Here is a 14124-nt window from a genome sequence, read left to right on the forward strand (position 1 = left end):
TATCACCAGATTCATAGGTCAGAGGTTAATCTTTAACCAGTGGTAGTATTTTAGGTCGAAGGTTAAGCCGGACCTGAAGGAGTGGAATGAACTGATTGTTCGCACATTATTACTCCAATGACTTTTCACAGGTTATTACAAGCAGCCAGTGAATTACAGATTTAAAACACATCTAAAAGATTTACTTTTGACAAGTAACCACGAGTTACTAGTTACCCCTACTTAGAATTTTTACTAAATTTTCAACAAAAATTCCTAAATTTGGACTGAATGGTAGCTTTCCTTATACTTAGATATTTTCAACTTAGAAAGAAGAAGTAGAAGATTTAATTTTAATGGTCAATTTTGATTTTCGAAAAAAAAGAAAGAATAATTAAAATTAAATACAATTTTTAATAATTAATATAAAAATATAGGTTAAAATATTTTCTTACAAAACCTGAATAAATTAATTTGTAATGGTTTAATTCTCTATTGGTCAGTCTGTCAGGTCTCAAATAATGTACTTTTTATGTCTGTATGCAAACATCTGTCCACAATAAGTAGTTTCCCCTAATTTGGCATCTTGACTACACATGCGGGAATAGCATTTTATGAATGATTAATGATGAGGTAGTGATTGGTTAAAACTACTGTGTTGAAAAATTTAGTTTTTATTTGTTTCCGTCAATGCTTGTTCTCTCTGAATGGGTGGTATTTTATTGGTACCAATGTTTGCTGTTACATTTACCAATGGTTACCATTTACTTTATATTTATAGTTCATAGTTTGAACCCCGGTTAGGGACAAGCACGTATATCACATTATGATTTGGGTCCAGCATAGACATTTCTCCACTTTCTCTTTAGTTCTTCACTTTTGTTTTTAGCACCCTACAAAAACCATTTACCATTTAAATAAGAGTTGTAATAGTTGTAATAGTTAAATATGACTTTAACCTGCCGACCCAGATCCAGCAATTGACGCGACCAAGTTATTTTGTCAGGATTGTGCAGAGACCTTAAAGTCGGTCTATAAAAAAAATATGTAAATAATTAACACAAAAGTATACTATTTTTTAGAAAAATGAAATTGAATTATTGTTTACAACCATTTAAATAGGTCTAGTGTCATTTACAAATTCCCTTCTTACTACCTGTTTGCAGATTTATTGAGTCCTGCCTGCCAGACCTCCAATGTTATTTCTATTTCAATTTAATTTTCAATTCATCAAAATTAAAAGGTCTGGAAATATTCCAAAACAATATAACACCCCAGAGAGGGTCTATTCACCACTCAATGAAAGCGACAATTGTAAATATAAAACAATACATCATATTAAATTTCCAGCTGGTGACAGAGGGGCATTTTTGTACCCCTTTGGTACCAATATTACCTTGCCTAATTATTGTATGTCCTTGTCTGGTGTTGTGGCTACTTTACTTCTGTGAAAAGTATTTAAACTTAAATGTAAATGGTTTTACACTAGTTCACCTTGGAAACAAATGTGCAACCTGTTAAATTTAAACTTCAAAATTAAAACCTCATCATTAATGTGCTCATCCTCCATAACCAGTCAGTGCTGAACTAATGCCTTCCTTCATTCCGGACGACGTTTTCAATTTAACAACCACGGAAAGTTTGTTTTCCCTCTTTTATTTGTTTTGCTATGAACCAACCTTTGTTGTTCAAAAGTGTGCCATCTTTATCAAATAAATAATTAGAACATTGGATGGACTTGCTTTAAGGTGTGAAGAACAAATGTACTGCAGTGGAAGTAGGTGTTGATAGACTTTGGTTGGTTGTATACCGTTATTCATTTGTCACTGTTTCTTTAAGATATAGGTACCACTATTCCTTTAAGAAACGGATGTCTTAATTTCTTTTATTATTATTACTATTTTTTTTTTATACTTATTTGCATCACTGATCCTTTAATAAATAATGTATAAATAAAAATGTTGATAAATTTATCAGTGAATGTGAGAACATTTTGGTGAAATCATCAGCTTGCCCAAAATTCCAATGTTGAATTTCAACAAACTCTGTTCAGATAGTTTCTTGAAATCTCACAACAGTTTGTATAACAATTCTCATAATTAATGTGATTTACTGGATTTTGTTTAACTAAAATCAAGGATCTTTTCAACAGTTTACCTAACAATTAACATAACAAAGTGATTTACTAGAAAAACTTAAATAAATTCACTAATTGAATAAAAATCAAGGATAGCCATTGGCCTTTCTACCAATAACCAATTTCAGTGTCTAATAAACTTTTTTTTTTATTTGAAATTTTGAAGAATATCCAAGGATAATCATGCAACTCTATTAGGCACGTTTTCCACTATTAGTATGCTTGGTTCCCACTAGAGATGCAAAACAAGGATGTAATGCAATGGATTATTTGAACTGTCGCTTGTCGTTGGTCAACACGCTTACATTGCGTTTTCATCCTTGCGTTGCGTTCTAGGGGGAACCAAGCTTTAGTAGATGCACCTGACTCACGACAGGAATAAATGTTACAAAATAGTAGAACGTGCTATAACAACGATGAAGCGTATTGATATATTAGTAATAGAATACCCTGTAATAAAATTTCAAATACTCTTAAAATACAAAGATTACTGGTTTCCATTTCCTGTTAATCAACAACTTCATTGTTCAGGGGCGTGCAAATCCAGAATTTAGGGGATGTACCACATGGCACAAAGCAATACACAATTGAACCTTTTAATCATTTATTCAACCCGTCTTTTTTCACCAATTAACAGAATGTGTTAGGATGTTTGGGTTTATGGTGTCAATGTGCCCTCTGGGAATTGACCATTAGAGTGGCCTGATGGTCACTTTTACCTAACAGGTGTTGGTTAACACATTTCATTACTTTAATTCACTTTGGCTTGTTTTGACTTGAAAGATTGGATTTAGCTCTCCAGTTAATTGAGTTGTGGAGACATTTCAGTAATGATGTTTTAATAATGATTTCTTTTCTCAAATTCAGTGGTCCAAGCGAGTCTGTGGTATTATAAAGCACAATGGTTTTTCGGTTGTGCTTGCAGATTACTAGGTTCAAATCCTGTCTATATTCAGATATATCATCTCAAAGATAACAGTGCTACCTAACCTTACCCAATAAACATTGCTTCAATTTTCTATGACCAGCTTTTTTTTTATGATGATGTACTGTACTAATTATGAAAGTGGAGGGAATATTTCAGTACTTTAAAGTCTGAGACACCAATGTTAATTAGCCTACTGTAATTTTAATAATAGATTTTGAATCATACGTTCTTAAGGTGTTGATCAGAAGGAAAACTAGTTGTTGTCGATTAATAATGACCTGCTTATACATGTGCATCAGGAATGTAATCCTATTATTATATACCATTAAGTATAGATACTTTAGTGCAGCCACCTATTTTTGTTGGGAAGTGTTATCATCAGATTTCAAGTTTATATTTTGAGATGTTGCTATTAAAAAATTATGACGAGTTATTTTTAAGCCATTGATGGAAAGTATAGGTTCACAAACAGTTGGTCACAATTTAGTAAATTAGATCATTCCTAGTGGCTCAATACTTTACTGTTTGTCTTGTCATTCTTGGGTTTGGGTTCAATTCATTCAGGCAAATTATAAACAAACTTGTTAAGTTAATATCAACCCACTCATTGTCTAGAAATGATTTCAGACAACCAAAATGTCCCAAATTGGTTCGCTTTTGTTTTTAACAACCTATCAAATCAGGGCCTTTTTTATGTCTTAATAATAGCAATGAAAGACAACATGAAATGTAATGTAAACTGGTGGGCATATTGAATTACTAATTAGTTTTTATTCCGTTATTAAAACATTCTGTAGTAGTAGAATAGCAATGTAACAGAAACAAACGCAAGCAATCTTGAATGTATCTCATTATGAGGGGGTATAAAAACACGATATCTTACAACGCCAGCACGTAAAAATTCCAAATATGAGTGAAAGTTCTTAACTGATATTATGTATACTAGAATCCATTAAGTTTCCTTGGTCACCATGACAACGGGAGACAAAATGTCAGAAGGTTGTACTTGTTGCTAAGGACAAGATAGTTAGCCTGGTGACGTAAAGCACCTCCTGTGGTGAGGTGTTGTCTTTTGGCACACTTCGTTGATAGCCTATCATAGTCTATTTAGATCACAGAATGGCTTTTTTTGTGATTATCATATTACAACACTGAGTGTATTGAAAGCTTTATGTTATAATGAAATTGATTAGTTTGTAAATAAAATGTGTTTGTCATATCAGAAAATATTGTAGAAGCAAAATCATTGATTGAGATTGAACAGCTTAGTAAAGTAACCGGTGTGAGGGAGTAATTGGTCAGGTTACTTCCAAATTTGTTTGCTAGTGTTCTCAAATGTACTGATTAACATTTACATCAAACAAGGCAAAACATCTGACAAATAAATAATTATTTGTTATTGCTGAATTCAATCTCTGCTTTAGACCTACTTTTCCAAATAATATTGACACTTTTAAAAACTAAAAAGGGTGTATATAATGGGAAAAATATGTATTGCCTGGAAAAATAGTTCTTGCAAGATTATTGGAAGAGATTCAAAATTGCCATTACAGATCTGGAAAATTGGTTCAATGTGAAAGAAAAAAATGAATACAAGTTCTAATAAAAAAAAGAAGTTTAGAATGGGACATAAACTAATGTTAAGTATAGCATTGATAGAGGTTTCTTGTGAATGAACCTAGAGACGTGAATGTGGAAATGGAATGCTAAATAGGTCAATCACCAAAGTCACACGTGACACCAGACCTCATCTTACAGAAGTTGCTAGTAATTGTCACTTTCATCAAGATGGTACTAGCAAAGTGAAACACATCCACAGAGATGTTGTTAAGTAAACTTTTAGGACAAAGAGATGGATAATCCTATAATAAGAAACACCACCTTGTACCACTCAAATATGGTAATAATTTTCACACTGATTTTGATAGTAACACAGATATAAACTTTGCATATTGGAAACAAATTTAGTTGGTATTACTCCTTTTATGTGCACTTTAGGCCTATATGATTGCACATTTAGATCGGTGAGTAGAAGAAGAAGATCTTTGACAATAAGATCAACCAAGCTACAGATAATATAATAATAAAATAAGTTGAAGAAATAAGACAGACATATGAACAGACATTCTGCAATTATTGAAAGACATTATTTACATTTAGATATTTCTATTTAAAGTTGGTTAAAATTTTTGTCGAAAAGTTGTTTCAGTTTTTCATCACTCAGACTTGCTAATGGACAGTGTCACAGGTGAAAAAATGAGCATTAACCTAAGAACACAACTGACCATTTAACTTAGTAAGATATACTTCATGATAACTGACCAACAGTGTATGTCTATGCAACAGTAACTGACCAGGTTTCACTTTAACCTAGCCTAGGGTATAGTAACAGATAACACATTGATGATTTTTAATCCGACAAACAGCGACCACCAACAGTTCTTTATCAGGACTAGGGATGTACGTGGTAGGGGTTACGCCTCTAGGTGTATGCGATCTAAAGTGTTAGCATCGTGTATGTTGGTGTCTAGTTGCAAACGAGTCAATTTTGATGCTGCCATAGTTGTTGTGTTTTCATCGACGCTTGCTGATTTGCTTTTCATTCTGCACCTGTTTCTGTGTATGAATGAGGCAAGAACATTTCTTTTTTAAACTTTAAAGATCTTAAACTTTAAAGATCTGCTGTCTATTAACAACACTTTCCTTTATAATATTAAACTACTACTTTTTATTTACTGTAAATAGAAAATATCTACAAATTAATACAATGTTATTTGTTATCCAATATACTGTGGAATATTTGAAAGAAATAAACTTCTAATTTGGCATCGTTATCCTTAAAGTATTATTAGCGTTCGGGTTGCTTTTGAGATTTTGTATTTAAATATATATTATTACATCATTTTTTCAGTATGACTGCTATACTATTACCTATAAATTAAGTCCACAGGCTTGTTTTTGAATAATTTGTCACTAGAAAACCGCTCCTTGTTTATTGAGTAATGTACAACTCTACAGTTGTTTCGTCTGTTTTGTTTACCATCAGTAGTAGACCTAATAATAACTTTCAAAACAGAAAAACTTAATCACTTTACCTACATCATGCCTTTAGTGTTATTGCAAAACAACAACCTTTAAAGTGTTGATTAATTCACTTACAAAAAATAACGCCAAATCATGAACCACAATCTGAGCCATTTCCAATTAATATTGCTGTAGCATTTTCAACTGACCTTTCGCTCTTCCAGTCCCTAGTCTAAAGGACCTCCATCAGCAAAACTTTATAATTTGATATGGTGATAATTGTGAAAACACGAACAGTGGTAGAGGGGATACACTTAAAAACAGATGTAAGGGGGAACTGATTGACTTGTGTGTATAGTAACCATGGAAACCTTTGGTGTTGCTGAACAGCTGACTGTCTTAGTAAAAGTAGTAGTAAAGTAGTAGTAGTCTTAAATTAACTCAATAATTATTATTTTTAAAAATGTTTTAAATGTGAAATTTTTGACCAAACAAGTAAGAACAAGTGTAGGCTAAAATAATACCGAATAATATCCCATCCCTTCACCTTCAATTTTAACTTTCTGTAAATCTTTAGTTAGTTTGTACAATATAAAAAAATAAAAACTAGGCCTGGAGAAAAATGTACTATTGGTATGTGTATAAACAATAGGGACATCCTCTATTATGCTATGTTTATGGGCACAGAGGATGTGTCCACTATTATACTATGTTTATAGACAACAGTGATAGGCTTCACAGTATGCTATGTTTATAGGTAACAGAGGTAGGATCAACTAACAATGATAACAAGGCAGGAATTTAGTGCACCTCTCGGCACGTGCCTCTACCCATATCGCCTAAACATAATAACAACCAGCTGGTTTGGTTTCCATGTGCCTCAAAATAAAAGATGATAAAAACTTGATTGGTGGTGTGGAGGAATGTCAGTCTCGTGCAGGAATATAAATTGCTTGTTCTGGACTTCAAAATAAAAGAGTGTATGGAGGTATGCGAGCTTGTGCGCAACATGTTACATCCTGATTGGTGGATGGGGATGTACAAACCTCTGTGGGCTACTTAATGTACCTTTGTGGCCTGCTTATGACCCAAGTTTCCTAGCTGGATTATTTGTAGATGCTGGGGTAACCTAAACTTGTAATATAATGATCAATTTATAAACCACAGTGGTTAAAGGTACAAATAGTTTTTATAATTTTATATTACATCCTACATTTTATAGATTCTTTTTTAATTCAATCTGGATATTTAAAGAATAAATAGTGAGTGGATGTTTCAGTGTTTTGTCTAATTTATTGGGTTTTTTTAAGATACAAAATATTGATTTTTAATCCTATGATTATACTTCAAGAAAATATAGTTAAATTAAATTTTATGGTGGTCCAATCAGAATACTCGTTGAGCACGGCTTTTAGCCCGCTGTGCCTACTCCAGTAGTGTGTGACAGATGCGTTGTGTTTATACAGACATTTAGATTGGTTCCACCCGCTGGGCTAGCGTAGTCTGAACCCTTGTCCGGTGAAATGATATATAGGTCTATGCAGGCAGGCTATTTGGATTGGGCAACCACCTCCGTAGTTTAGCTCATTTTCTGACCCTTCTTGTTTGAGGTGAATAGTGTTTCAACAACTTGAAGGAGATGCCCCTAGAATTTTCTTATTAATGATGTTGTAGCTAATAGTCTAAAAGTTGAAGTCTAAAAACATGCCTTGTATAGTTGTTTAGTGGAAGTGGTTGGGATCATTCAAATTTTTAACCGGCAGTTTTCTTCAGCTCTACTGCTTGGCACACACTAGGTCACTCATTTTACTTTAGCATCCACCCTAAGAGATTTTTTGGTAGCTTCCTGTAAGATTCTCATCAGTTAATTGCACCTTCTTATATAGTTCATAACACACAATCACTACATCCTTGCAATCCGTAGCCATTTATCTTTAGGTGGTTGCTAGAACATTCTATTCTTAAGTGTTTAGTCTGGCCAGGATAAAGACAATTTTAGACGAATGTTAATTTTCCTTTTCAAAATATGTCAACTTTGTCGAGATGTTAAAAAGAAAGTGACATAATACAATAGGATCACATGACCAATGTGCGTAATTTGTGCTGATCTTTAATTGGTCGATTGTGATCATGACGCACTCATGAAGTGAGTTTGACTTTACTTGAGGAAATGTGATGTAAGCATGGTAGATAAGGTGATTGTTGAGTCATTCTAAATTTGTAGACCGGATAGTATTAATTGTACGGGTTGTCTGAAGTGTGGGTTCATTTTATTAATACTAAAAGTATGTCAATGGGTTCCTATACCTATTTCAAGGAATTAAGAATGAAAAAGACGGGGAAATAGAAGTATAATAATAGAGAATTTGGATGAAATCTGAACATTTCAAATAGAATGCAACAAAAACTGTTGTGGTATAGCCTCTGAAGTACAATAACACTTATAAAGGGAGCCCCCCTCCCCCTCCCCTCATTATGGTGTTGTTAGTTATAAAACATATTGTTTCTCATCTATTTCACATGAAAGTGTCCTCTTAATATGGTTGTCCCAAATAAGAGGTTCATATTCTTCTCTTTTTGCGTACCATACTCTTTGTGTAGTTTTGATTTAACCATCATCGTTTGTTTATCTTAAATAATTGGGAAAAAATTACTGTATCATCTGGCAACAGATGTGAGATAAAGGTGGACGTACTCTTGTTTAGATTCTCTTAGGTGATGCAGAAAGAGGCAGCAATTTCTTTGCCTTAGGCATCCCTGCCAAATTGCACATTTCAATAAATCTTGTGTATCTTGTCAGGAGTGGAATAGGTGTCTTTTTAAAATTATGAATGAAATAAGAAATGTATGGTTATAACTTTACTGACATTTGGTAAATCTTAAAATGAAAAGAAAAACAAGGATAATCACAGTTTAATTATTGCAGACTAATCTCTGCTTCTATTTTTCAAAATCAGATAAGGTAATAAATAATTTAGATAAAATACTTTCAGTATATTTAAATGGTAAGGATCTTATCTAGTTATACTGAAATTGTTTGATGACAATTGAAGAAATATTTAAAATCTATTAGCTGAAAAATTGCTTAAGACGGAAGTAGGGCTTGTACGTCAATACAGGATATGATGTTTTAGGCACAAATTGTGCGATCAACCACGACTTTCTGACTAACTTTTTGTTTCTGGAAAAACGGATCTTCCTCAACACAATGGTGACAGCTCATTATTTATGTTATTCTACTTTATATATTCTAATATAAAGGATTGGTTTTTTGTTGTTAATGGAATTAGCATTTCTAAGGAGATAAATTTGTGGAAGATTTTTTAGATGAATATGATAATTGGTAACCACGATGTGGATTATGCATCTAGAGGTCAGTGGTCCGAATCCTTCTCTAATCTATTTTGTTTAGTTGACTTATTATTCTTGTCAAATCTTACTGATGTACTGTTTATGGTGATGTTTATAATACAAATTATACTCTATTGTTTATAAGAAGAAGGCATAAGATACCATGTACTGTTTCACACTAAGAGATTTCAGTTTCTAATATTTAGAGTTCTAAAATTTAAATATAGGCCTATTATAAAAAATATATATTAAAAAAAATATTCAACACAATTTAACCAGAACCTCAGACTATGTTTTATTGCTCAAATGAGTATACATTTTTTTAAACTTGTGTATCATATTAAATATCCAATGATGGCCAATTATAGTTTTTATTCCGATTTCGTAAAAAAAAGGAAACCGATTAGCGTGGATAATTAAGAACAGTAATACTTCCAAACGGTATTTTTTCTCACGATTATTACATTAACAACAAAAGATTGTTGTTGGTTTTACCCGCTTGTGTCGTCAGTTTTTATGCGTCGTTGCTGCAGGGCCAAAGGTTACCAATGTCGAGCCACCATCTAAGCATACAAGCCAGACGATAATAACGTTAGAATGTAATCGAGATGATTGGGCCATTGGTGCCCCACTGACATATCCAGGGATAGGCTTACTTTGCGGCCTAGAATGACTTACAGTTACTACTACAGTAGTACTTTAATCATTCAATTTTTGATACTGATTTTTTTTTTCTAATTTGACTTTTTACTTGGTGCTTTCATTAAATGATTCTCCTTGTTTTCTTTACAGTCCTGGCATTACGACTTAAATTAAGGAGGCCTAGAGAAGAGTTGGTCAGTCAGGGAATTATGCCTCGTAAGTATATTTTATTATTTAATATTAAGTGAAAGTGAATTATGATTCTGCATATTTTTTTTTCATTGTTAATCCTTGCTAGTTTCACTTTAAGTGAATGTTAAAATATTTTTTAAGTGAATGTTAAAATATTTTTTAAATGAATATTTTACTGCAGCAAGCAGATATTTGCCAGTGCTAGAATAATTAAAAGAAATATTATACTCATTTAACCTTTCTGCTTCTGTTTCGAACCTCATCTGGTATTTGGTTGTCCTGGCAATGGTATTCCTTAACAATGCGCGTCCCCTATGGTCTATTCGTCTATTTATTAATTTATTCTTTTTGCGGTATCTTAATTAATGTAACTAGTTTTTAGTGGTCCTCCTATCACAAGCCCCTTAGGGTTACTTGGAGGTCCCTTTCATCGTTTAAAATATGTTTTACTCCTCGCTTGTTACTGTTTGTTTATGAGATGAATAAAAGAGATACTACACCAATTTCAGGATCTATTACAAATATATTATTATACATCTGTATAATGTTCCCTTAGCAATATTATATAAGTATCTAATAATATAATTATAGTTGCATACATTAAAAAAAAGGTCAAAGGTGATCAGCTGTTGAGTGTACGAAGGTTAAATGTGATATCACTTGTGTATGACATCCCTATAATTTATATTAATTCAACAGTTGTCATCTTGATTAGTAATATAAATAACTCATCTATTTATACTAATTTTAAATTGATGATTTGTATACCCTTTGTATAAGTATTAAGAATAAGATAAATGGTATACATGAGTATGTGGTGCCACAAGCAACAAATTTATTTATTGTGTTTAGTCCCTTATAAGAATAGAGGAATAACTATTTCTATAGAATGTATGTGTATGAGTTACTATTGATGTAGTAAAATAAAGAATTTGATGAACTTCTGTATTGGAGAAGTCCGCTTTACCAGTTTCAAATCATTAAACTTGTCTTCAACTAGTGTGTAGATCATAAGATGAGGCAGCTTCCTTTGTCACCAAGGCAACAGTGACATCATACTAGTCTAATTTTAATATCGGTTTAAAGTTTGTTTGTATTTTCAGATTAAGAAAAGAGAAACTATTATAAATAACTAACAAGTTTCAAATATAAATTTTATTAAAAAAATAGAATGTTTAAATTGTGTTTATACATTTCATAATTGAATATTAGTAAATGTATTATTTTTATCAATAGTGCAGTAATGCTAGTCTGTTAGTAATAGGTGAAACCCAAAGTTTAAAATATAAATACCTATGCAAGTAGCACTATACGTTGCAAGTACAAGTAGGTATCATCAGTTACAGTAAAGACAGCAAACTTATATTTAAACTGTTATTAAACATCTGTGTTTTAAGCCGTTCCTTTGACAAAATGATTTCTCACGGACAGCTGTTTGTTGTGGATGATATAATAACTAATAATGCTTTGTTGTGACATCAGCTGTAGCGATGTTAAAATTAGTACGCCCTCGCTCTTACAAAACCCATCATCAATGAGTATATATCACCATCCAAAGAAGGTTCGTGTCATCTCAATATCTACATCGTCACTACTGTGACATCATCACTATGCGACTTTATTGGCCAGTTATTCTTAGCCTCAACTTATGTTTATTTTAACTTCGATATGTGGTACAACCAAGTATGGGTAGACTGCCTGGCTTCTTTTTCTAGAAACTTTTCTTTTATTACTTTAACTTCCAAAAATAGCTTTCTTCTACAACTTTCTAAGAAGATGGCTTCAGAGTTGAAATTAATTTTCTTCACTCCGCTGATAATTTTCTTTGAGACGCGACTGAGTTGATATATTGATGTGCTCAGTCGTTAGGGAAATCCCCCAAGACAAACTGTTCAGGTTTAATTGTTATGCTGCTTAATTGCTATGGAGATGAGGATGTCAAAGGTTGAAGGTTAAAGTTCAATTATTAGCGTATTTGATTTTTCTTTAAAGCACTTTATTTTGTTTTTTGTTTTTAGCTTAGCTTTTACTAATTCAAATGATTACCCCTTTTCAAGTTATGTATCAAAGATGTTGTTGATTTTTTTTGTACTTAAAGTATTTTTTAACTTAAATTTACTACTTTTTCTATTTTTTTCAGCATTGAAGACACCGCCTGCTTTCCACGAGCAGAGACAAAGATTAGAAAGAGCAAAGGTATGCAACTTGATTAATTACATCGGTTATACAAAAAAATAGAAATTAGTTTGCAGTTTACTAAATATAAATATTAAAATACTAGTACAACACTGAAAACCCAGAAATCTAGAAACTCTCCCACAACCAGAATTCTTTCAGATTCTTTGAAATGCATTGAGAAAACAAGATCAACTCAGCCAAGATTTATTTGATTCTGCCATAAAACACAAAAGGGTTGTCACCTGATCCTACCGGAAATGATCACAATGGAATTATTTCCCAAGCGGAAGTTTTGATGAACATTAGTTGGTGTTGACATTATTCAGCGACTTATTAGATGAGGTTGCTTCAGTGCGGCACGTAACCTAGTCTTAAGTACATGCACTTAATTAAGTTGTATCTGTACTATTTGTACATTGATTAATCTTCATCTCATTAAGCCCTATCAATCTAGCAATGTCAGTGCTTTTCGTTATCTGGTGTTGATGGTGTTATATTCGTATCGACATAGTTTTTATGTTTTCCTTGTACTTTCAAATTGTCTGCTTATTCTTTTGCCATTACTGCAGTAATGTGATGTCTTATTTCCCTTCATTCGTATCAACACAGTTTTTGTCTTCCTTCCTTGTACTTTCAAAGTCTGTTTACGCTTTTGCAATTACTGCAGTATTATTTCCCTTGATTGTACGTTCAAAGTATTTTGTGCTTATTTAGTTACTGCAATAATGTGATTTTCACAGTCCAGTGACTTTATTTGTGGAAGTTACATGTGCATGTGTACTGTATCATATTGTTGTTACTGAAATATTTGTGTGTTTATGCCATTGTTTTAATGTAATAACAAACTATATACATATTGGTTAATTTTTCCCATTAGACATGTATAAATCCATTGGCGTTACCACTCATTGAACAATATATTATTTTTGTTAAAAGGTAGTGTTGACTCTTGTGCAAGTTGTTTGTATATGTAGGTTCTCACTTGTGCTGATGACAGATAAATTAAGTATAAGATATCCCTAAGGATATAGAACATGTTGGACATAATAACATGGCCTATTTCTAGGTCCCTTGACATGGATTTGACCTAGTACTATCTAAGATCTGACTTGAGGCTTGTGTGGGACATACCAGAGGCCTGAAGGCGGGACATACCACCAGTGTAGCCAAGAGATACCTCCTACTTTACTATTATTCATACACCTACCTCCCCAGCCTGGAGACTAACGTGTGTTCTTTACCAAATTGCACCATGGACTATTGACCATTTGCTATGATCCAGGTGAAAAAATAAACTGTTCAGCTTACTTTAATCCAGGTCAGGTTAAAAGCCATTTCTGTGCTGAAGCATATTGCCAACTTCCTTTTAAAAAATGCAGTAAAAAGTCTAATACCTTGGTCACACCTTCCTCCGCGCATTTTAAAATAATAAATCCGGTGGTCGTATAGTATATATTTATTCTGAAATAAGTGGCTGGCTGACTAAGTCCATAGATTCTCGTTCTATCTGTGCCACATATAATACCAGACCAACACAATCCATCTCTGATTTAACCTTAATGATAATTACATTAATTTGACATGGAAAGCGTGGGTATAGCATTCTGTTTTTAAAGATGTAGCTATCCAATATTCTTTCCAAGAATGGGTAAAACTAATAAAATCATTTTAGAGAACTAAATAATTATAATTT

The 14124-nt window shown here is 32.6% G+C and overlaps 1 protein-coding gene across 4 annotated transcripts in view; it reads left to right on the forward strand.

Annotated features, from left to right (window-relative positions):
- Positions 1 to 14124, forward strand: part of LOC140062298 (uncharacterized) — a 59212-nt gene that overhangs the window by 34227 nt on the left and 10861 nt on the right. For 3 of the 4 annotated variants that reach the window (XM_072108458.1, XM_072108465.1, XM_072108472.1), the window contains 2 exons: positions 10212 to 10277; positions 12394 to 12449. In XM_072108458.1, coding sequence (XP_071964559.1) covers positions 10212 to 10277; positions 12394 to 12449 — 122 coding nt within the window. Of the gene's footprint in view, positions 1 to 9360; positions 9442 to 10211; positions 10278 to 12393; positions 12450 to 14124 lie in introns of those variants that run through there. The other variant, XM_072108479.1, reaches the window with a different exon arrangement.

This window comes from Antedon mediterranea, chromosome 1 (assembly GCF_964355755.1).
Source record: "Antedon mediterranea chromosome 1, ecAntMedi1.1, whole genome shotgun sequence".
In the NCBI taxonomy this organism is placed as follows: Eukaryota; Metazoa; Echinodermata; class Crinoidea; order Comatulida; family Antedonidae; genus Antedon; species Antedon mediterranea.